This window comes from Peromyscus maniculatus, chromosome 4, assembly GCF_049852395.1.
Source record: "Peromyscus maniculatus bairdii isolate BWxNUB_F1_BW_parent chromosome 4, HU_Pman_BW_mat_3.1, whole genome shotgun sequence".
Lineage (NCBI taxonomy): Eukaryota > Metazoa > Chordata > Mammalia > Rodentia > Cricetidae > Peromyscus > Peromyscus maniculatus.
The window spans coordinates 104,731,474-104,756,099 of record NC_134855.1 but is presented as its reverse complement, the minus strand read 5'-3'; the positions used below and the strand labels follow the sequence as shown (position 1 = coordinate 104,756,099).

The 24,626-nt window shown below is 40.9% G+C and overlaps 1 protein-coding gene across 4 annotated transcripts in view; it reads left to right on the top strand.

Annotated features, from left to right (window-relative positions):
• Sppl2a (signal peptide peptidase like 2A) overlaps positions 1–24,325 on the top strand; it is a 37,255-nt gene extending 12,930 nt beyond the window's left edge. The window contains exons 7-17 of one of the 4 annotated variants that reach the window (XR_013050731.1): positions 300–396; positions 775–876; positions 3,192–3,273; positions 3,863–3,937; positions 5,501–5,557; positions 5,749–5,802; positions 6,316–6,418; positions 9,719–9,796; positions 13,548–13,708; positions 15,163–15,316; positions 22,429–24,325. Coding sequence is in view for 2 of the 4 variants with exons in the window: in XM_006986467.4 (XP_006986529.2) it covers positions 300–396; positions 775–876; positions 3,192–3,273; positions 3,863–3,937; positions 5,501–5,557; positions 5,749–5,802; positions 6,316–6,418; positions 9,719–9,796; positions 13,548–13,708; positions 22,429–22,503 (884 nt within the window). In the remaining 2 variants the exon portion in view is untranslated. The remainder of the gene's footprint in view (positions 1–299; positions 397–774; positions 877–3,191; positions 3,274–3,862; positions 3,938–5,500; positions 5,558–5,748; positions 5,803–6,315; positions 6,419–9,718; positions 9,797–13,547; positions 13,709–15,162; positions 15,317–22,428) is intronic. The other 3 variants (XR_013050732.1, XM_006986467.4, XM_006986468.4) reach the window with 3 other exon arrangements.
• Positions 24,326–24,626: the final 301 nt, after the last annotated feature.

Here is a 24,626-nt window from a genome sequence, read left to right as displayed (position 1 = left end):
CTATTCTGACGTTTAAATTAAGTATTTATAAATATCTGTAATTTACTTCACAGAAACCTGTAACAAACATGTCACTTTGAATCATTGAAAAATAGAAAATGTAGATCCAGCTTCAGCCACCCAACACTTCTCTAGCAATGTGTAATGGAACTAAAATCACATGTAACGTGCTTCACTTTAAAACTCAAGCTATAAATACTTGCAGCTTAGCAACTACTACACATAACATAGTTACTGTATTGAAAATATGATATAATAAAGGGAGCTAAAGAATTAATAACTGTCTTGTTCTTTTCTAGTGTACGTCATGATAGCAATTTTCTGCATAGCTTCGGCAATGAGTTTGTACAACTGTCTTGCTGCATTGATTCATAGGATGCCATGTGGACAGTGCACGTATGTATCTCTTGGAGAATGTTGTAATTAGTATTTGAACTTTATACAAGAAAATTGAGTGTTGCTTTAAGTCTGTATATTCAATATACATTAGATTTATGGCTATCTAAATTTAAAGTTAGTAATGTGTTTGGAATTTTTAGATTGAATTCCTGAGACACATTTCAGTAGCCATATGTGGCTAGTGGCCATCAATGCTTGAAAACAGAGAACATTTCCATTACCATAGAGGGTTTTGTTGAACTGGTTATTATGCCTCATTGGTTTTATATAAAAACATGATTAATATTTCAATCATTTCTTGTTTGTTATGTTTCATATCAAATGAATATTGTATTTTATCTACAGCACAAATTAACTATTTTGATTTATTTTTAGGATTTCCTGTTGTGGCAAAAACATTAAAGTGATCCTGGTCTTCCTCTCTGGACTGTGCATCTCAGTCTCTGTTGTGTGGGCTGTGTTTAGAAATGAGGATAGGTATGATGACTCTAGTTTATTTTGGATTTGAGGATTCACTTTTTTACATCTTTTCCTGACTCATATTCATTATGATTATTGTGGATTTTTTTTTGTTTTATTCTACAACTTATCTTAAAACAAGGTAATTTTGTTTTGTTTTGTTTGTTTATTTCTCTGTGTAGCCCTGACTGTCCTGGTGACTGTCCTGGAGCTCACTCTGTAGACCAGGCTGGCCTGGAATTCAGAGATCTGCCTGCTCTGCCTCCCAAGTTCTGGGATTAAAGGTGTGCTCCACCACCGCCCGGCTGTTAATTTTTTTAGGGAATAATTTACTTAACAGGATCTCTGTATGTGCCCTTTACTAACTTGGAACTTGCCATATAGACCACACTGGCCTTGAATTTACAGTGACCCGGTTTCCTTTGTCACCTGTGTGCAGAGGTTACAGGCATAAGCCACCAAACCTAGCAAATGAATAGATCTTAGGCTAATGATCTGCACTTGAACAGGAAAGGAAATTGGGTTATGTTTTAAACCCTTAGACTTAAAATATGCTTAATTATGGTATGTTACTGGAATGCCTTATCACCTTAACAAATGGTCTCTGAGTTGATAATGCAGTGATCTCCAGAATGTATTTTTGAGTGAAAAAGCTGTCATATTTTCAGTTCTGTTACTGTGATAAAATACTCTGCCAAAAAGCAGCTTAGGGGTGAAAAGGTATTTTAGCTCACAATTGTGGGTGATAGTCCATTATTGCTGAGAAGTCAAGGTAGAAAAACTTGAAGCATCTGATCATATCACACCCACATCCAGGAGCAGAGAGAAGTGAGCGTGTGGGTGCTTGCTTGTCTCAGCCCTGTGTCTACATCTCTGCAGTCCAGAACCTAAACCCAGGGAATGGTGCCTCCCACATTCAGGTATTTCCACCTCAGTTAACCCAGTTAAGAAAATGTCTCACAGACATGCCCACAGGCCAACACAGCTGTCTTAGTCAGGGTTTCTGTTGCTGTGAAGAGACACCATGACCACGGCAACTCTTGGGAAAACATTTAATTGTGGTGGATCACTTACAGTTCAGAGGTTATAGTCCATTATCATCATGGCAAGGCAGCATGCAGGCAGACATGGTTCTGGAGCTGAGAGTCCTTACATCTTGATTCAAAGGCAACAGGAAGTGAACTGAGACACTGGGCAGTATCTTGAGCATATATGAGACCTCAAAGTCCAACAGGACCACACCTACTCCAATAAAGCTATACCTCCTAGTAGTTCCACTCCCTTTGGGAGCCATTTTCTTTCAAAACACCATAACAACCCAGACAATTTCTCTTTGAGATTCTCTTTCCAGATGATTCTGATGGTGTCAGATTGACGAAACAAACTACCATAAAAGTAAAATGTAAAAGAATAAATAGAATATTTTGCCTTTTATATTAGAAAGAAGGGGGTATGCAAGATATTACTGAGAGCAACAGATATGGGTGTCTCTCCTTAAAAAATTTATTACATGCATTTAGTGTGTGTATGCACACATGTCTCTCACATGTGTATGCATGCCACAGCGTAAGTGTGGCAGTCAGAGGATGACTTGAGTCAGTTCCCTCCTTCCACTTTGTGGGTCTCAGAAATCTCAGGTCATCAGGCTTGAGAACAGGTACCTTTACCTGCCCAACCACCTTGCCAGCGCAGTGTCTATCCATGGCAGGAAGGAAAACCTGAGGAAAGTATACATCATACATTTAATGACTTATTAATAAAACTATTGATGACCTAGGAATCTTTTTATAATTATCAAAGTTATTAATTTTTTCACTGGTTGCTAGTTATGCATGTTATCTTTTTTTTTTTTTTTTTCCAAGACAGAGTTTCTCTAGGTAGCCTTGGCTGTCCTGGAACTCACTCTGTAGACTAGGCTGGCCTTGAACTCACAGAGATCCACCTGGCTCTGCCTCCCAAGTGCTGGGATTAAAGGCATGTGCCACCACCGCCGGCTCCATATTAGTTTCTAATAAGTAAGTTGTGTGGCTTTAACTTCGTGTTCAGCTGGTCTGGATATGAACACGCAGGTTTTGCTGGCCGCTGTCTTTGTGGAAGGAGACACGCAAAGCTGCCCAGATTAAGGTGAAAATGGACTCCCATCTGACATGTATTCTGAGGTGGCCTTTGCAGGTATCATTCTGCCAGGACAGTAACTTGCTGAGCAGGGAGGATAGGAGACAGTTCATAGCCATTGAGTGGCATAACCATAACCATCTATTTATTTAACTTTCATCTAAAAGTAATGAAATGGAATAACACGTTAATCTCTCTCTCTCTCTCTTTAATTATAGATGGGCTTGGATTTTACAGGATATCTTAGGAATTGCTTTCTGTCTCAACTTAATTAAAACAATGAAGTTACCCAATTTCAAGGTAAAATATACAGCTATAATAATTTTTCCTTTTTAAAACAATGTGATTGAGGTATAACTTGCATATAGTAGAACATGCTCATTTTAATCACTCTGTTGAAATGCTCCACATGTATATGTAGTTTTTGCATCTTCCATCCAAATGAGCTGCAGACCATTCTGCAATCTTCGGAGAGCTTATCCTGCCTGTCTGTGCTCACTTCTCACCCTAAGGCAAGGGCAGTTACTGAGTTTCTAGCTGAATGTTTTTCCTTACTCATACTCATTTAACAAAAATTCATCAGACTAAATATCGGGGAAGAACATTCTTTAAGTCAATGACATTCTTAAGGAAATGGGATACAAGAAGTAAGGATTTTTAAGCGATATATTAAATAAAATTATGAAACCCTGCCTCGAAAAACCAAAAAAAAAAAAATAAATAAATAAAAAAAAAAAATAAAATTATGTATAGTAGTAATCATAAATGCCTTTTAAAATAGTGTTCAAAAGTATATTCTCATGCTTTCTTGTATTTGCCAAGTAATTTGATGTGTTAGTTTAGATGTGGGAATTTTGATATTTTAAATCCTTTTTTTTACCTCCAACAGTCATGTGTGATACTGCTAGGCCTTCTCCTGGTCTATGATGTGTTTTTTGTCTTCATAACACCATTCATCACGAAGGTATGACCATACGTGCATTTTAAATTTATGATGAAACATTCAAAAAGATGAAACTCTTTTTTTAAAATCCATTTGTTTGCTTTAAGACAAGCTCTCTCCACATTGCCCTGGCCAGTAGAAAACTGTGTACAGCAGGCTGGCCTTGAACTCACAGAGATCTGCCTGCCTACACCCTGTACTGCCACACACACAGCTCCTTAATTTTTTTAAAGTTTATTTTTATTTTATGTGTCTATGTGAGTACCTGTGTGTATGTATGTGTACCCCAAGCATGCCTGGTGCTCATGATGGCCAGCAGAGGGCATTTTCCCCCCAAACCTGGAATTCTAGACTTTCGAAGCCACCCATTATGAGCGTAGGAACCCAGGTTCTCTGCAAGAGCAGTGGGTGCTCTTGAAGCTGAGCCAACTCAAGCTGGGTGGTGGTGGCGCAGCCTTTAGTCCCAGCACTCGGGAGGCAGGTGGATCTCTAGTTCGAGGCCAGCCTGGTCTACAGAGTAAGTTCCAGGACAGCAAGGACTAAACAGAGCAACCTTGTCTTAAAAAACAAAAACAAACAAACAAACAAAAGGCTGATCCATCTTGCCATCCTGGAGAAGAGAACTTTAACTCTCTTCAGAGACTGTTGGTTTTGCAGATTGTTTACCTTGGAGTGAATTTTAAATCCCTGAAGGGAATTGCCTTTGAAATTGGCCCTTTAGTAGAGGATATTTCAAGCTTTCAGTTGCTTGTTAGAGACAAGAAAGGACTTCTGATTAGTATAAAGTGAGAATGTCTAATTTTTCTTTTCCTTTCGAAAGTAAATGTTCTTATAATCACTGTCGACTGTGGACAGCTTAGAGAGGGGGAGACGTGTCATTGCTGCCTTCGTTTCTGAGAACTAAAAGAATAGCACACCAGCTCTGCAGCCCTGGAGTGTCCCGTCTAACCTGGCAACCATCCTATACATCACAGATGTGCCCTGTGCTTCAGGTCCCGGGCTCCTGCGTGAGAAACAGTGCTAGCTTTGGCTTCAGTGGCAGAGCCCAACTTCATCTTACTTGTTTTTGGGTGTTTTTTTTTTTTGTGGGGAACTTGTTTTTTGAGACACGGTTTCTCTATGCAGCTCTGGCTGTGATAATACCGAGAAGGTCAATGCATATTTTTTCAAAGATTACTTATATTTTGTAGAAAGCTAAATTTAAAGGATTTTGTATCTCTTTTTTTTTTCTAACGTTGAAAATGACTAAGAACCATAGTATACATAGTAAAAAAAAATTAAAATACTTAAAGTTCATAGCCTATTAACATGTTGGATGTCAGTCAGCATAATCCAGATCTCCAGGTACACTTGAATAATCTGTGCTTGGTATATATGCCAATATGGTAATTATTGAGCTCCAGGGAGGTGGAGTGGTGGTTCAGATGACTGCAGTTTCTGCTGTGTCTAGTCTGAGGAAGAAGCAGTTGATAGCCCGCGCTCAGCTGGCAGTAGGCTGTGTGCCATGGGCTGTCGATCATACTTGCATGGTGGCAGGTTGTTTTCTTTAGATGACTGGAAACATCTCTTCCTTCCTCCCTTTAGAATGGTGAGAGCATCATGGTGGAACTTGCTGCTGGGCCGTTCGAGAATGCTGAAAAGGTGAGGATGGTGTGAACAGCAATGCCCACCAGTTAGTGTCTGCCTGTCTGTTTCATAATTTTGCCTTCCTACTGTAACTCATTGGTCATGGGTGCATGTTAAGATATTATAGAACTTATTTCTCACAAATATAGCCATTTTCTTAGTTATTCTAAATTATTAAATACCTATTGACTTGGGTTTCATCCTAGAATGATGGAAACTTGGTGGAGGCCACTGCTCAACCCTCAGCTCCCCATGAGAAAGTAAGGATTGTTTTCAGATACGTTCATTGGACTTGAAAATCATACCCTTGGAGAGGAGACTCTTGGGGTGGGAAAAAAAAAATACAGATTGACCAAAACAAAACAAAACAAAAAAAACATATCAAGGTCTGAGTCCTATTCTTGGTAAAAAGAAAAGAAAAATGATAAGGCTAGCTGTGGGGGGAGTATGTTAATACTGTTCATCCTCCATGTGTTGGATTTAATTTCCTAAAACTACATGTCTTATTTAAGTTTTTTTGTACAGCGTGTATATGTATTATGTATGTGTATGTTTATATGTTTATATCATCTGATTCCAAGTTTTCTTTTAAATAATCAGTTTAAAAAACATTAAAACCGTTACTACAGTGCCAGTCTCTCCCTTCCTGGAAGAGATTGGGAAGAGCTTTATTGATTCATTCTCTCTCTCCCTGTCTCCTTCCCTCTCCTTCTGCCTCCCCACCCTTCCCCCCCCCCCCCCCCCCCCGTCCTCTCTGGTTCTCTTTCTTACAGTTGCCAGTGCTTATCAGGGTGCCAAAGCTGGTCTGTTACTCAGTAATGAGTGTATGCTTCATGCCCGTTTCAATATTGGGTTTTGGAGATATTATTGTACCAGGTGAGTGAATACAATCATTTTAGCAAAACTATACTTATGGTTTTAAGGGTCATAGTCACAGCTTCTGGTAAAAGGCTCTTCATTTTTTTTTTTTTTTTTTTTTTGGCTGTCGTTAGAACTGGGATCAATGTCAAAGGTTAAAAAAAAGCGCCTTTTGAAGGGTAAAAGAGAAATCACCACTCTAAACAGCCAGAGTGACATGTCTGCTGGCTGAAAAGTGTCTTGAAGCAGCAAGAGTCCATTGACTCTTCTCCAGTGGAGCATATGTTGCGATCCTTTCCAGAAGCTGAGTAGAACAACACGGTTTCTTTCCCTCCTGTTTGGTAGCAGTCGCTCCTTTTTAGGAAGTGCCTTAGCAATGTCAGCAAGGTAGAGCTGAGGAGGAGGAGCAGCGGAACCACAGCTTACATAGCCTTATAATAAAAGACAAGTGATAGGAAATGGATCCCAGTAGCCTGTACGCTGGAGGCAGGCAGCGACCTGTTGGAAACTTCGAGGTTGGGAGCGGTACAGACGGGAGTGGCCGGACCAGGCTAGGACACTGGATGTGAGACCTAGGCTAGACCGTGAGGGGGTTACAGAGGGGAGGAGCAAGTGGCCTCACCCGGACAGCCACCGGAGATGGACATCTGAAAATACTTAATACGTACAATATGAGATGTCTTCTTTGGGGATGTTCAATACATTTCCTCTAAAAATGAGTATTGAGTTGTTCCTGCATATTTGCATGTACAAACGAGAGCTTGTATTTCCTTGTTTTTAAAATTCCTAGTATTGAGGCAGGGACATGGCTCGGCAGTTAAGGGACTTGTTCTTGCAAAGGACTAACATTCAATCCCAGGACCCACACAGTTACTCACAACTCTGTAACTCCAGTTCTAGGGGGTAGAGTACCCCTTCTGATAGGCAGTCGGCACACACATGGTGCTCATACATACATGCAGGAAAAGCATTAAAACTCATGAAATAAGTGTTTTTTAAATAAAATTGCTTGCATTAAAACTTAAGATGCTGGTTGTAGTGGTACACACCAGTAGGATTTGCTGAAGGAGGCAGAGACAGGTGGATCTCTGTGAGTTCAAGGCCAGCCTAGTCTACAGAGTGAGTTCCAGGACAGCCAGGGCTACACAGAGAAACCCTGTGTTGAAACAAACAAACAAACAAACTCAACTTAAGTCATTTTTCTAAATATCATTTAAAGTTACTTTTCTTTATGTATTTCCAATATATTTTCAAACCCATGTGTATTTATTCATTTAAAAAATTAAAAATTGTATATTATATGCAACATATATATATGTACAAGCTGATTGACATGCATTACCTCACTTTTTTTTGGTCTGTCATGAGAACACTTGAAATCCACTCAGCAGGTTTCCAGAATACTGTATCGCTATTAACTACCCTCAGTGTGCTGTTTGATGAGTCGCTGGAATTTATCTCTGTCTGAGGGAACTTTGCAGTCTTTGATGGGTATTTCCTTCCCCAAACACTCCTCAGTCCCACCATTCTATTCTGCTTCCGGGAGTTCAACTCTCTGAAGTTTTATTTACAAGTGAGATAATATAGTACTTGTTTTTCTGTGGCTGGCTGCTGGTTACTTCATAGAGTCCTCCAGATTGATCACAGTGCTATGACCATAAATGACAGGGTTGTCATCTCTTATTTCTGCTCTTCTCTCCCTGCTTCACTTCCCCCAATCTGTGTGTGTGTGTGTCTGTGTGTGTGTGTGTGTGTGTGTGTGTGTGTGTGGTGTATGGAGGCCAGAGATTGATAGCCCTCACTTTCCACCTTTTTCATTCTTTTTTTTTTTTTTTTTTTTTTTTTTTTTGGAGACAGGGTTTCTCTTCCTAGCTCTGACTGTTGGGGAACTCACTCTGTAGCCCAGGCTGGCCTTGAACTCCCCGAGAGTCTCCTGCCTCTGCCTCCTGAGTGCTGGGATTAAGGTTGCGCACCACCACAGCTGGCCCTCTAAAATCTGGGTTTTACTTTATTTATTGTGTCTATGGGTGTTTTGCCGGCATGTGTGTCTCTGTACCTTGTGAGTACACTGCCTTGTGGAGGTCAGGAGAGAGAATCAGATCCCCTGGGACTGGAGTTTCAGTGGTAGTGAGCCACCTTGTGGGTGCTGGACATTGAACCCTAGGTCCCCTGGAAGAGCAGCCAGTGCTCTTAACTGCTGAGCCATTTTTCTGACTCAGTCTTTATTTTTTTGAGATAATATTTCTCACTGAACATGGGGCTTGCTGATTCAGCTAGGTTGGGTGGCCTTTGAGATCCAGGAATTCACCTGTCTCCTTCCCCCTAGTACTGGAATCACAAACATAAACCATCACATGTTGGTGCTGAGAATCCAAACTCAGGACAATGAGAGCAGTAAGCCCTTTATGCACTGAGCCATCCCTGCAGGCCAGTTTCCTTTTTCAAGGACGAATAATCCTTGATTTTGTATACATACTACATTTTCTTTATCCAGTCATTCATTTATAAGCACAAAAAAGATTGATTTTATGTCTTGGCTGTTCTGAATATTGAACATGTCTTTTTAGCATACTAATTTCACTTCCTTTGGACTTTTGCCCAGTAGTGGAATTTCTGAGTCACATCATAGATTTGTTCATTTGTTTAATACATCTTGGCTATGTAGCCCAAGCTGGATTCAACCTCATCCTTCTGTCTCGGTCTCCCAAGTCCTGAATTACAAGCTTATGCCACCATGCCTAGCCTGTTTTTAATTTTTCTTATTTGTTGTTAGGACCTTAGGCCTACTAGGCAAATCCAAGAAATACCGACATAGTTCTTTGCCCATTTTCTCATTGGGTTAGTTTTTTTCTTACTGTTGGCTTGTTTGGGATCCTCACATGTGTTAGATATTAGCCCTTATCAGATGTGTTTGCAGATACTCCCATTGCATAGACTGTCTCCTCACTCTATTGATTGCTTGCTTTGCAGAGGGGAAGATTTCATGTTAATCCATTTCTCTCTCTCTCTCTCTCTCTCTCTATATATATATATATATATATATATATATATATATACACACACACATACATACATACACACACACACATTAATGAAACATAAAAATATTTTCTAACAGAATATTGAGCAGCTAATAAAGGTCATATTGGCCTAAAGTATGGTGTCAACATATGGAAGTTGGTTCATAATTTAAGATACTTTAATGCTCTCATAGTGCAAAAAAGGAAAGTGAAAGGCCATTGGTATTGTTGCCCATTGTAACAGTTGAATTTGTAATGTTATTACTGTTTGAAGAAAATAATGTGGCTTTTCTTTTAGGCCTGTTGATTGCATACTGTAGAAGATTCGATGTTCAGACTGGTTCTTCTTCTGTATACTATATTTCATCCACAATTGGTAAAATGTGTTTCTTTTTATTGTGTTGCATAATAGTGTATGGAGGGAAGCCGAAGGGCTGAAAATAGCCATCTGTCTCCCCCTTTTTATGACTTTTACTTGAAGTGTTACAGATCATGTGCATAGCCCCAGGTGTAAAGCTCTACAATAGCATTTAAATATGAAATTGTGAAAGCAGATGCCAGGCTTGGGGGGCGGGGGGCTCAGCTGGCGGAGTGCCTGCCCAGTATGCATAGTTTCTTGGGTCCGGCCCCCAGCTCCACACACACACCAGTATGATGGCACGTACCTGTAATCCCAACACTTGGGAGATAGAGGCAGGAGGACAGGAATTAAAGATCATCCTCAAGCATCAGCAGTCTGGGGCCAACTTGAATACATGAGACCTTGACTCAATAAGTAAATACATAAACACATATAAGTAATTAAATAGTAAATGTTAAAGGCTCACACAGAAATATGTCCCCCCAAATAGAGTTACTAACTTTACGAGCTTTGGTCTTAAGAGCTAAATTATAGTGGGGAGCTAAGTGGAGGGACCTGACCAGCTTGGGTGTGGCTCTGGCCTTGCCCTTCTCCCATTCCTGCTTAAAAAAAAAAGTTAGATTACATTCCTAAAGTTATTTGGCCACTTCCTCCTCCTGAGCCTGACTACCAAGGTCCAGCACTCAGAAGCCCCCTTTGGCTCACCTAATTAACATGCCCAATTAAAATTAAACACCTCATCCTAACACTGGGTTTCCCCTTTTACGTTTTTAAACCACCATTTGCCTATAGGCCCTGTCTGTCTCCTCTCTATCCAGAGGCAGTCCTTTGTCCCTCTGGGGCACATAAATCTCCTTTGTGCTGAAGACTTGGCCTTGGGGTCCTGAACAGATACTTTTCCTTTCAATAAGTACCACTCTTTTTTTTTAGAGACAGGGTTTCTTTGTGTAGCACTGACTGTCCTGGAACTCACTCTGTAGTCCAGGCTAGCCTTGAACTCAGAGATCTGCCAGCCTCTGCCTCCGGAGTGCTGGGACTAAAGGTGTGCACCACCACCCAGTTAAGGACCACTTTTAAAAAAAATACATGGAAATAAATTAAGCAGCAAATCTGGTAGAAGGTCACAGAGCACTTACTTTAGCAATTATATGTAAACTAAAGCTCATTCAAACAACCTGCAAGGATGGTTAGATTATTTTATGACTTGGAATCAGAGTCGGAACAGCAGGTAAGAGGACATGGTGCTCTTGCAGAGGACCCATGTTCAAATCCCAGCTTCTACTTGGTGTTTCACAGTTGTCTATAACTTCAGTCCCAGGTGTCTGACTCCCTTTTCTGACCTCCGAGGGTACCAGGCATGCACCGGGTGCACATACCTGCATGCAGGCAAAACTCTCATACACATATAAGAATAAAGTAAACCTGAGTGTGGTGCACATGCCTTTAATCCCAGTTCTCAGAGGCAGGTGGATCTCTGAGGTCGAGGCCAGCCTGGTCTACAGAGTGAGCTCCAGGACACCTAGGGCTACACAGAGAAACCCTGTCTCTCACATCCCTCTACCCTACTCCCCCCTCCCCCAAAAAAAAGCCCAGGGATAATTAAAACCAGGAATAGTGGTGCACACTTGTAATTCTAGTGCTCCAGAAGATCAGGAATTCAAGGTCATTCTTGGCTGTGTATCAAGTTCAAGCCTGGATTCCATGAAACCCTATCTCAGAAACAAAAGCAAATAAATGGGACAGTCATTTATCATATATCATACTCTATCATTCATAAGATTTTTAGAGACTAAATTAAAAGTTGAAGTTCTACCAGGAGCATGCCTTTAATTCCAGCACTCAGGAGGCAGAGCAAGTGGATTTCAATGAGTTTGAGGTCAGCCTGGTCTACAGAGCAAGTTCTAGGACAGTCAGGGCTATGTAGTGAGACCTTGCCGTAAAAAAAGTTGAGGTTTTATATGTGTTTATTAAAATACCTGGACACAAGTAGCATCTAAAATGTATATTACATGGTTTTGGGTTTTCTTTAGCATAGTGTATCGATAACCATGAGTTTATATAAATGAATTAATGTTGTAAGTTGTTAGTTATCTGGTACAGCAGGGCAGTCATCACTTCTGTTTCTGTTACTGAAATGTTAGCAATAGGAAATTTCAAAGAAAAAGCCCTGCCATCTCTGAATATTCTAAATGGGTATTTCAGCATCCATGCACCAGAAGCTCTGAGTGCTTGAGCAAATGGCCTGAGCCCGAGCCTGAGCCCCAGACTCCCTACACGGCTTTCTAGTCCACGTGGAGTTCAGTCTCCGAGTTAGCAGAGAAGGATGACAGTAGAAATGGGAACCCCAACAGCATGGAAGAAAGCTAAGTGGGGGGAGGGTGGTGCAGAGAGGACCAGGGACAGCAAGGAGAGAAAGAAGAGAGGGAGGAGGAGGAGGGAAGGGGAAACAGATGCCCTCTAGAGAAACAAGAAAAGAGGCCTGAGGCAGGAAGTGCAGCATCCTCTAATGGCAGTAGCATCCTCCTCTGTACCAGCTTTTCTTTTTGGCTACCAACCAGCTCCCAAATCGTGACGCAGAGATTTATTATTAGTTTTGAATGCTTGGCCTTCGCTTAGCTCCTTTCTGGCTAGTTCTTTTATCTTAAATTAACGTCTTTCTCTTCATCTACCTTTTGCTTTGCAGCTTTTTACTTTTCTTTCTGTATATCTTACTTAGACTGCTTCTCGTATCTGGCAAGCTGGCTTCTGGCCCCGGGTGTCTCCCTCATTCTCTCCTCCTCCTTCTCTTGTTCTTCCTTTTCCTCTTTTTTTGAGCCTAGATTTCTCCTCCTATTTATTCTCTCTGCCCACCAGCCCTGCCTATCCTTTCTCTGCCTAGCTATTGGCCATTCAGCTCTTTACTAGAACAACCAGATGCCTTAGGCAGGCAAGGTGAAACAGATGTAACACATCTTTACATAATAAACACACATCCTTACACCATTAAACAAATGCAGCATAAACAAATGTAACACACCTTTACACAATTAAAGTAATATTCTACAGCATAAACAAATGTAACATATCTTTACATAGTTAAAGTAATTTCCACAACACAGTACCAGTCAGCATGATGGAGTCAAGAATGCTCAGTCAAAAGGCAGAGTATTTGTCAGTTCTGCTGTGTGACTTTGGGCAGCTCACTCAGCCTCCTTGATCTGCTGTCGTCTCATCTTTACATTATGTAGCTGGACTAAATTGCCTGTAAAGGTCTTTGCAACTTCCAGGGCCAGAAGCCAGGCAGCCACTGCCAGTCAGTCAGATATGAGAAGCAGTCAAAGTAAGATATATAGAAAGAAAAGTAATGAGATCCTGCATGCATATAGCATCCCAGATCAGTAGGAAACATCCAAATGTTTGATATGTCCTTGTTAAGGAAGTCTGTAGTCTGTATTGGAGCAATCTTAAGATTTGGTTTATTTCTAATTATGTGTATATATGTGCCTCTGGTGATGCAGATGCCCAAAGAGGTCCTCTTGGAGCTGGAGTGGCAGGCAAATGCAAAAGCCCAACACCCACGGCAGGTGGCTCATCTGCCTATAACACCAATTCTAGGGCCTCCGGCACCTCTAACCTCAGGAACCTGTACCCGCAGTCACAAATCCCCACACAGATACAAACACATAATTTTAAAAATAGGTCTTATTTAAAGATGTCTTGAGAAATATTTGAAAACTAATATTTTAGTGGGGGAGGAAGAGCTGACCTTGCTTCTGTGTTCCCACAGCCTATGCTGTTGGCATGATAATTACATTTGTTGTCCTGGTGCTGATGAAGAAGGGGCAGCCCGCTCTCCTCTACTTAGTACCCTGTACACTTCTTGCTGCCTCGGTCGTTGCCTGGAGTCGTAAGGAGATGAAAAAGTTCTGGAAAGGTAGCAGCTATCAGGTATGTGCTTATACTTGGTAATTCACTGGCTGTTGTTCTATAGCTCGTTTATAGCAAATTTTTTTCTGTGTCAGAAACTTAATGTAACCCCAGGATACCCCGAATTCTTCCTGTTCACCCATATTGGTATCTGTCTGCTGCGGCTTGGGTTCTCCGTGCCCACTGTAAGTGAATGCTGAGGCCCTGCAAAGTTACTGTGGCAGGACGTTGGGAAAGCAGAACACTGACTGCAGCATGCATCCAGGTCCCCCTAAACATCATGCAGGATGCAACTACGTAACATAAATGTGGGATGTTGACACCGACAGTAGAAGTGGGTAGTAAGAGACCTAAGGTTTTGAAAATGAAAATACGTGTTCTTTCCAGCATTTGAATGTAGCAGACTAACTTCAGTTGGGTACTCACGTCAGGCTTAAATGGATCCAGATTGTCCTTTCTTTAAAATTCCTATAACAAGGAAAATCATAAATTTAGAATCTGTTGTTTGAGTTATTTTTCAATAGAGGTAAAAAGCCCTCCTACCTCCCCCCCCCCTTTTTTCTTTCAAAAGTTGGTTTGCATTGACATTGAAGAGAGTTGAGAATCCCTTTGCTTCTCACTTAGGCCACGGCACTGACCCCTTCCTTCCCAGAGGCATTTTATAAAGCAGTTACTTCTGATTTGTTCCAGTAAAGTGAACTGCCCCCCTCCATCTGCCCTCATGCATGGGTATCAGTAGCCACATGAACAGAGTGAAACTTAGAGTAGGTGGCTGCAAGTGTTCTTACCAGAGAAGCAATTAAATATCTCCCACCGTTCTTTGTAGTGTTTAAGAAGAGATGGCCAACATTATATTACAGGCCTTTATAACCGGAAAAGGCACGGTTTAGAATTCTTTCTGGTAAATATTGCAATTTCTCTTTGAGATTTAAATAATAACTATACCTATCTTGCCTTCTTATCAGTGCTATTGGCTCAGCCTGCATTGATGTATATAGAAGGTATTTGTGGTCACAAGGTCCTTCATTATACTAGTAAGATAGCTGGTAATTTTTCGCTGAAGATGACACCCATATCATTTTTTTCCCCAATGCTGGAGATCAAACCTAGAGCTCCCATATGATAGGAATGTGTGTGTGTGTGTGTGTGTGTGAGTGTGTGTGTGTGTGTGTGTTTAAATAAGAGTATTGAGTCATGTATAATGGCCCACACCTGTAATCTCAAATCTTGGGAGATGGAGGCTGGAGGATGAGGAGTTCAAGGCCAACTTCAAACACATAGCAAGTTAGAGACCCTATTTTAGCCAACCTTTTATTTAATAAGATAAAGTATATCCTAAACTATTACTAAATTTTGAATGTCTTAGCCTCAAAATGGCTTTTTATGCTTTTTAATAGTTTTATATTTCTGCATTTAATGACTATGTATTGAATAGTTCTATGGGGTAAGTATGATTTCATATATTGACTCTACAGGATGAACAAGTTACAAGCAGTCCTCCTCCTGTTGCCTTGTGAAACTTACTAAGAAATGCAGACAGGGTCACTAGCAATAAAGTGTGATGAATGCATTGATAATGGCAAAGTGTCATGGCGCCTAGGGATGGGACATCTAGGGCCACGGATTCAGGCAAGTTAATGGGTGATTTGGAGAAGGGATTCTAAAAACTGTTAAACCTCACTTAAAACTGGGCTATATGTTCATCTTAAAAGAACCATGTCTTCAGAAGTTCCAAGCGAAGAAAGCTGGCACGTTCTGGGAACTGAATGGAGCTTAGGAGAGCTCTAGTGTTGAGTATGGATGAAGGGCCTTTTCTTAGTTATGGTTCCTATTTCCAATAAGCATGGCAACTCTTAGAAAGGAAACATTTAATTTATGGCTGGCTTACAGTTTCAGAGGTTTAGTCCATTATCATCATGGCTAGAAGCATGGCAGCGTGCAGGCAGACATGGTGCTGGGGAAGGAGCTGAGAGTCCTACATCTTGATCCGCAGGCAGCAGAAAGAGACTGTTTGCCACATTGGGCATAGCTTGAGCATAGGAGACCTCAAAGCCCACCCCCACAATGACACACTTCCTCCAGCAAGGCCACACTTTCTACAACAAGGCCACACCTCCTAACAGTCCCACTCCCTATGGGCCAAGCATTCAAACACATGAGTCTTTGGGGGCCATTCCTATTCAAACCACCACACTAGGGTAGTGAACTTCCTTTTGCCTTCTGTAGAGGGATGGTTAGGCTGCTTAATGATCCTGTCAGTGGTTCCTCGCTTCCCTTTTCTCACTATTTTTATGTATTTCATTTATAATTTCTTGTAAAAAAAAATCATTTTCTGGCTGTATATTAATATTCACTGGGTGGTAGTGGTGGTGGTGCACACCTTTAATATCAGTACTTGGCAGAGGCAGAGGCAGGTGAAGCCCTGAGTTTGAGGCCAGCCTGGTCTACAGAGTGAGTTCCAGGACAGCCAGAGCTGCACAGAGGGAAAAAAAAAAGATTATATTTGCTGTTTTTACCCAGACATTTCTTCTTAAGGGTTTTTCTGGGAAATGGTAAAATCGACATGAAAAGATGTTCATTACAGCACATCTGGTCTTCTTTGTTATGCTTAGTGAATATAAATTAATGTCATTGGCCGTTAATGTTCCAAAAGTCTGTCTATAGACTGTTTTTACTTCAGTAATTTCTTTTTGTATGTTTTAATTACAAAGTAATATATATTTCTTTATTGGTTAGTTTTGGGTCTCTTAAGACAGGGTCTCACTCACAAACCCAGGCTGTTTTAAACTCAAGTGTAGTGCCTGATAACCTTGGGCTTCAGTAGCCCTTCGTCCTGCCTGGCCCTCCTGCGCATGCTGTGATTATAAAAGTCTGGCACCACTCCTCAGCTTGTGTTTGTATTTTTAATTAAAAAATGTTTAAGATGTGTTTATGCTCAGTGGGGTGGTGGTACCTGCAGAGGCTAGAAGATCCCTTGAAGGAGAGGTTACAGGTTCATACTAGGAACCAAGTTCAGGGTCCTCTAGAAGAGCAACAAGTGCTCTTAACCACTGGTCCGTATTTCCCACCCTCATTTTTTTTTTTTTTATTTTTCAAACAAGAAATACAAAAGTGGGGCTGGAAAGATAGTTCAGAGAATGTATTGATCTTCTGAAGGACCACAGTTCACTTCCCAGTACTGCGATCCAAGCAGCTCACAACTGCCCGTAATTCTGGTTCTGGGGGATCCAAACACTTCAAAGGGTTCCTGCACTCAGCATGCACATGTCCACACACAGATACATTAGTAAAGATAAAGTATACAGGAGCTAGAGAGATAGCATAAAGGTTGGGAACATTTGCTGTGTTCTGAGTATAGTTCCCAGCACCCACGTGATGTCTCACAACTGTCCTTAACTCCAGTTCCAGAGGATCCAACCCGTAAACATACAGGTAAAACACTCAAACATACAAAAATAAAAAGAAATAAATATTTTTTAGAAAGAAAAACAAGTGTCTCAAATCAAGCGGAAGGCCCTTTTAAGCTACCCTAACCCTCTCCCAGTCTTTCAGGAGGGACAGCTACCTTGAGCAATTCCAGGTCTTTTTATGTTATCTCACACTGGAAATAGTTGATTGTTTTAGAATTGCTGTATACATAGAAGCGTTAATGCTGCATTTCTTTGGAGATCTACTCTTTCTATGTTTCTCTAGTTCCTTCTAGCATTTTATTTTCTCTTTCTACTATGCTATTGAGAGGGGATGGTGGTTGGATATGGAAGGAATTCCACCAGTGAGTACTCATATTTGTCATAAGCATATGTTCCGCACTGGACCATCCAAGTTTCTTTTCTTTCTTTCTTTCTTTTTTTTTTTTTTTTTTTTTCCCCGTTTTCCAAGATTCTGAGACAGGATTTCTCTCTGTAGCCTTGGCTGTCCTAGAACTTGGTTTGTAGACCAGGCTGTCCTTGGAGTTACAGAGACCCAGCTGCCTCTGTCCTCCCAAGTGCTGGGATGAAGGTGTGCTCTGTGTTGAGTACAAGGTTAGACATACCTAGTCCCAAAACCACAATGTTGTAAGAGCTGAGATCAGAGGTGTGGGGGTTCGAATGAGAATGGCCCATAGGTGCTGTGCTTGCGTGCTTGATCCATACTTGATGGACATGTTTAGGGAGGATTAGGAGGTGTGGCTTTGTTGGAGGTGTGTCCCTGGAGCCAGGCAGTTAGCTCTCCCTCTGCCTCCCACCGTGACTCAAGATGTGAGTCCTCAGCTGTTCCTGTCGCCATACCTTTGCTCCCCATCATGGGTGCTAACCCTCTGAAACTGTGAGCCCAGTTAAACGCTTTCTTTTGTAAATTGTCTGGGTTGTGTTTTGTCACAGCAAAAGAAAAGGAACTTATACAGAAGTGGAGTCATCATGCCACAAGTAGAAAAATCCCCTACCTGGATGGATGTGATGAGTCACAGTCAAAATACAAGTGCACTAAAAATAATGTGTAAAATTACTTCTGGCTCTTGTGTATGAGTTGTATGTGAAATATAAGTTAGTTTCATGTTTACATCCTATCCTCAAAATAATCTCTCTATGGATAGGCAAATATACCAAAAATTTTCAAAATCTGAAACACTTTCAGTCCCAAGTATTTCAGATAAGGGAATCTTAACTTGCAGTTAAATTAAGGAACAAAGGGTAGGACTTTCCACTGGAGACTTGTTCAGGGGGTGTTGGGAGCAGGCATACAGGGATTGAGCCTGGGGCCTCACACATGCCAAGCAGGCACTGTACATTTTAGCCATATCCTATTTTTAATGGTCCTGGTGGCCCTGGTAGCAAAAAGTGCAGAGGACTCTTAAGTGCTGTAGTACTTGATTTAGAATTTTTCACCCTCTTTTGTGAATTTCTCAGCAAATGAAGTAAGATTTTTCTACAGTTTGATTAAAATAATATGAATTTGGGGAAATCATGTACAAATTCTTTTCTGTAGCTTCAAGGCCAGTTCAGTTTCTTTTCTGGAAATTTCTAGAGCTCAGTATTTGATTCCACTCATCTGACTTCACTTGAAGCCATAGTTCTAAATAATGTCGAGTGAATAAATGATTGTTTTTCTTTAGAGATAAAATGAAGTAGAGCGTGGCGTTTGTGGGGTGGTGTTTTGTCTTAATAGTAAATCAAGTGGAAGAAGATCCGTGCAGTGGCTACAGACAAGCTGTTTACCCTGATGCTCTCAGCTTGTGGACGTCCTGGGAACAGTGTGTCCGTTAATGTCACTAGTACTTGTGATTATTTTTAGAAGTCACAAGCTGTAAGTCACGAGTCGGGACACAAAGCTGCTTACAGTGACTGCTTGAGGACCAGGAGCTCCAGGTACTCAGGTCAATTGATTAGGCAGCTTTCAGAGATCAATTCTAAACCGGTAGAGCTCTGAAAATGCCAGGTTAGCTGGCCCAGTTTCAAAGGACAACTTTTCAAACAGATTGCCTATTGACAGATGTGAAATCCTGATTTTGCTAGTTAATTTTATTTGTTGTCTTGATTTGTTGAGTTTTTAAATACTTGACCTTTATGTTTGTTCTGTGCATTTCTCTATTGTTTTTGCTGAAATCTTAGAGAATAGGAAGTAGAAATGGTAACTTTTTAACTAGTAGGCTTTGAAATTGTTTTGTTGTTTAGCTTTGGTTTTGGAACACAGGGAGAGTGTCTCACTGTGCAGTCCAGGCTGCCCGAAACTCAGACTCCTCCTGCCTCAACTTCCTGCATGCCAGGATCACAGCCATGTACTACCATGACTGATATATTAATTATATATCTATATTTAGGGCTGGGATTATAGAGCCCGATGTGATACCTAAGAATTAGGAGAGCAGAAGCCTGTTATAATGCTGGGTACATAGCTCTTACTCTTCAGGACGGTTGCCAGATGCACAGATCACAGAGCAGAAAAGTGTGTGTCTTCCCCACCCCTACCTTCCCTTCTCATGGCTGCTTCAGGTCTCCCGCAGCTCTGGCCTTCTGTCAGAAGAAAGGGGCCCTAAATGTATCTCTCTCTGTCTGTCTATAATTTTAAATGTGACTAAAATGAACTATTTCACAACTTCACCTTATGTCTCATGTGTGGAATGCTTAACGTTACCTATCTTGATTGGCTCTTATCTGTTTTTAAAATCATTTAAGTTTATTGTGTATTTTTGTGATGCTGTAAAAAGAACTCAGGGCTCCCATATGCTAGGCAATCCCTTTATATCCCCATCCTGTGAATTTTTTTTTCCTAGAAGCCTTATGAACACGAAACTGCCTTAATCCAGGTGTTGTCTTTGACATGTAAAGGGCCAGATAAATGGCTGTGGCCTTTGCTAGCCGTGGTTGTGACAGGTGGGCTTCACTCCAAGTGTCCCTATTGGTTGAGGTGCCTGTCAGCTGAAAGCCTCAGTTTAGAGGCACTCTTATTTGGCAAGTCCAGAAATTCCATGTGCAATAATCCCTCCTTCTTAAAAAAAAAGTGAAGTATTTACAATCTTTAAAAAAATAGGGACATTTGTATCGCTGGCTCTTCCATCTTATTCTCAATAAGAATGAAGAAAGGAAAACATATATAATGATTCTGAAATCTAGTCATTAACTAGTCTAAAAGTCTTTGACAATTTTTACAAAGAGATCACACTTTCTATTTTTAAGTAATTTTATCTGAAGAACAGAGTAAAAAGATTTGAAATATTTAAGCACTTCCTTTTCTGCATTTCCAAATATTCAAATTATTTTTTATAGACTATGGGTAGAATTGAAGTTAAAAAAAAATTCACTTGTAATACCTTTAAAACATCCTGTTAGTGAATCCGCTTTGATTTGTTTTCAGGTATTTTAAGTATTCTTGTTTGCATTCTTTGTTTTTTGAGACAGGGTTTCTCTGTGTAGTTTTGGAGCCTGTCCTGGATCTCACTCTGTAGACCAGGTTGGCCTCGAACTCACAGAGATCTGCCTGCCTCTGCCTCCCGAGTGCTGGGATTAAAGGCGTGCGCCACCACCGCCCAGCTAATATTTTCAAACTTTTGTGTATCATTCTTTTACTTGCTTGAGTGGTTGGGGTAGGGTTTTTGTTGGTTTTGTTTGCTTGTTCTGAGAGACATGTGAGTGTGTGCGTGTGTCTGTGTGTCTCGAGATAGATTCGCTGTGTAGCCCTGGCTTGGCTAGAACTTAATGTGTAGACCAGACTGGTCTGAAACTTGTGTGGAGATCTGACTTCCTCTGCCTCTCCAGTGCTGGAATCGAGGGCAGCTTCCTATATCATTCTTACACTGTCTGAAGAAGGTTACAGGGTGGCACAGCCAGCAGTCATTTGCACACTCACTCTGGAACCATTTTAGTTTTCCACTTACACAAGCGCTCCCTGACTCGTACAGTCTTTTGAAGCAGAGTTCCCACTGCTACAAAAGGCAGTGTTCACACTGGGAAACAGAGATACATGGAAGAGCCAGAAAATGCAATATTCATTTGGGCCGCAAGTCTAAGAATTCATCCTTCTGAGAAGTTAAACATGATGTTGACCTAGACAGTGTTCTAGAAGGAATGCTTGGCTCATAAGGTCCCTCGGTTTTTAAAGTTTATTTTTATTACTTTTAGTTATGTGTATGTATGTGGCCATATACACATTAGTGCAGATATGATAGCCAGAGGCAAAGGCTCTCCGGGGCTAGAGTTAGATACAGTTGTGATCTCACCAGAGTGGGTGCTGGGCCCCACACGGAGAGCAAGTGCTCTTAATCTCTGAGCCATGTCGCTGTTGCCCCAAGATTACTCTTTTTTTGGTCTTGAGATAAGGTCTCTCTATGTAACTGGCTGTCCTACAACTTACTGTGTAGACCAGGCTGGCTTCGAACTCACAGAGACTGGTCTCCTCTGCCTCCTTAGTGCTAGGATTTTAAAAAAGGGGGGCATAGGGTAGCTGAGGAGATAGCTCAGTTGGATCCCGAGGGAGGGAAACAGGGAGGAAGTTGGGGGAAAAAGGAAGGTTAAAATAGAGGAAGGGGATCAGGATATATCATATGAGAAAAGAATATCTTTTTTTTTTTTTTTAATTTTTCGAGACAAGGTTTCTCTGTGTAGCTTTGGAGCCTGTCCTGAAACTCACTCTGTACACCAGGCTGGTCTCGAACTCACGGAGATCCACCTCCCTCTGCCTCCTGAGTGCTGGGATTAAAGGTCTGCACCACCACCTCCGCCTGGCAAGAATCTATTTTCAATAAAAGGGAAAAGGGTGGGTGGGGAGATAGCTGGGTTGTAAAGTGCTTCCTGAACAGGCATGAAGGTGTGAATTCAGATGCCTAGCACTTATTTAAAAAGCCACGTGGAAGGGCTCAAGCTTGGCACTTGCCTTTTAATCCCAGCACTCTGGAGAGAGAGGCATGTGGAGAGAGAGGCATGTGGATCTCTGTTAGTTTCAGGCTACATAAGTGAGACTATCTCAATAAAATAAAAGTAAGAAAAAGAAAAAGCTAAGTGTGGATGGGTTGTGGAGATAGAAGGAACCCTGGAACTCTCTGGGCAACAGGGCTTGTCTAAGGTGGAAGGCAGCTGAGGAACATAACCTCATCCTTGTGCATCTGTGTGCCTGTTTACTCAGATGCGCGCGCGCACACACACACACACACACACACACACACACACACACACAAGCATCACACCAAGCCAGAGTGCTTGGGCAAATCAATGAAGACTGGAAGGCTGGTTTAACATCTGCATTTCCTGACATCTTTTATTTACACCTAGGTGATGGACCACCTGGACTATTCAACAAGTGAAGAGAGCCCAGTGACCACTGATGGGCAGGCCGTGCAGCAGTGATTACGTGGACCTACAATGATGTGCTATTGATTTTTACAAAGAGAATTGCCGACCGCTGCCGCCACCACCACCCTTTTTTGGTTTTGTGGTTTTTTTGCTTTTTGAGACAGAGTCATGACTAGAGCTCACTGTCCTCCTGCCTCTGTCTCCCAAATGTCTGGGACTAGAGCTGGGCAGCACCGTGCCCAGCAAGTCTTAAATCAAAATCTGAACTGAAAATTGGAGACATTTGCCACGGTGATGTTTGTCGATCCATCCATTTTTATGAGCTGGTAAAATTCATGACACATAGCGAAAACGCATTTTCTTTTAATTATGTTAAAGTTGTGCCTTCACAATCAATGAAAAACATAGGGTTTGTGTAGTTTCCAAATGTATTATATACATTATATTTTTCTAAAAAAAAAAGCCACCTTGACCCTTCCCTGTACTTTTCTTACTAAAACATTTCTCCAAAATATAAGAATAGGGATAGATTGTTTATAATCATCAAAGCAAGTTTCTTGAGTAAATGTTTTCATCAAAGAGTTATGCAAATCTTACCCTGCTGCAGGAATGGCTGCTTAAAGCTGTGCAGGAAGGCAGTTCAGCATCAGAAATTGGCCTTTATATCATGTAGAGGTTTAAAACCCACACAAGGGAACACATAGAAACACACCCCTTCATAGTTTAAATTTTTCCTTTACCTTTATTTTTATTTCATGTGTATGGGTGTTTTGCCTGTATACATGTCTGTCTGTGCACCACATTCAGGCCTGGTGCCTATGGAGACCAGAAGAGGGTGTTGGATTCCTCGGGACTGGAGTTACAGATGGCTGTGAGCTGCCATGTGGGTGCTGGGACTTGAACCCAGGTCCTCTGGAAGTGCAACCAGTGCTCTTAAATGCTGAGCCATCTCTCCAGCCTTGTAGTTTTAAGTTTTTAAAAACTTGTAACCCTTTTTCAAACTTGAGGACCTAAATTACTTCAGGCTGCATATGTACTATATTAGACTATTTTTTAGATAGAAGGAAACGTAATATATAGAAATAATCATTAGAAGGATACAGAAACTGAATCTAGTTTTTATCAGTACACCATTTACTTGAAGAAGGATTAAACTTCTGTACTTACTCTAGGTTTTATTTTGGTTTTCTGATCTTTGAAATTTGATTCCATTAGATATTATAACTTATTGTTTGCCTCGACCATCATCCTGACAATCTCCCCATCGCCAGTTTCCAGTCCTTTTCCCATAAGTGAGCACTGCTGACCTTGGAGGGATGTGTGCTGTTCAGAGTACAGATGTACTTTTGTTTGCCAGTGTTCTCACCTCCAAAATGAGTGGTTCGAGCAGTTATCACTCGGCTAACTTGCAACTTGAAAAAAATAATTTTCTTCTCATTCTTTGCAAAATCTCAGGTGTTTTTCTAGAAATTAGAGGTGAAATTATCTTTCAAATTATTTTAATTTCTTTAACAATGTACCAAGTGACAAGTTGTTACAGAAGCTCAGGATTTTACATTTCTGTATAAATAATGCACACGCTATGTGCACAAACCCAGTCTCTCATGTTAAGGCCAATTCAGCTTATTCAAAGGTAAAAACTAGTGATTGAAAAAATGGGTTAGACCTTTGATATTTGAACTCAAGTTCAATTTGATGCTTTTGTTTAATTGTTAACTTTTGCTGAGTAAATGACAGGGAAGCTGTACCACGGCTTCTTCTTCTTCCTACTGAGTCCAGGAGTGGGGTCTTTCTGATGAGAGACGAGTTAAGTGCCATTTTACAATGCCAACTGTACTTTCACTTCCAATGTCAATAAAATGCTTGCCAAAATACAGCTGTTTTACTGACATCTGCATCCTCATTCAAGTCTGTGACAGTCAAAATCACTAATTACAAATTATGAAGAATGTTTAAAAAAATTAGTCCTTTTAAAGCTATGTTGAAATAACACAATTTCTCAAAAATAATTTAGTTTTATTAATTTGTAAATAATATTTCTTCATCTAAACCATTGCTCCAGAAACAAAACAAAACATTAACACATCTACAAAACTGATTTCTGACTTATTTGAAACCCAGTGTATTTTACCCAACCATCATATTGTTGTGATCAAAGCTTACCCAGGGCTGGGGTG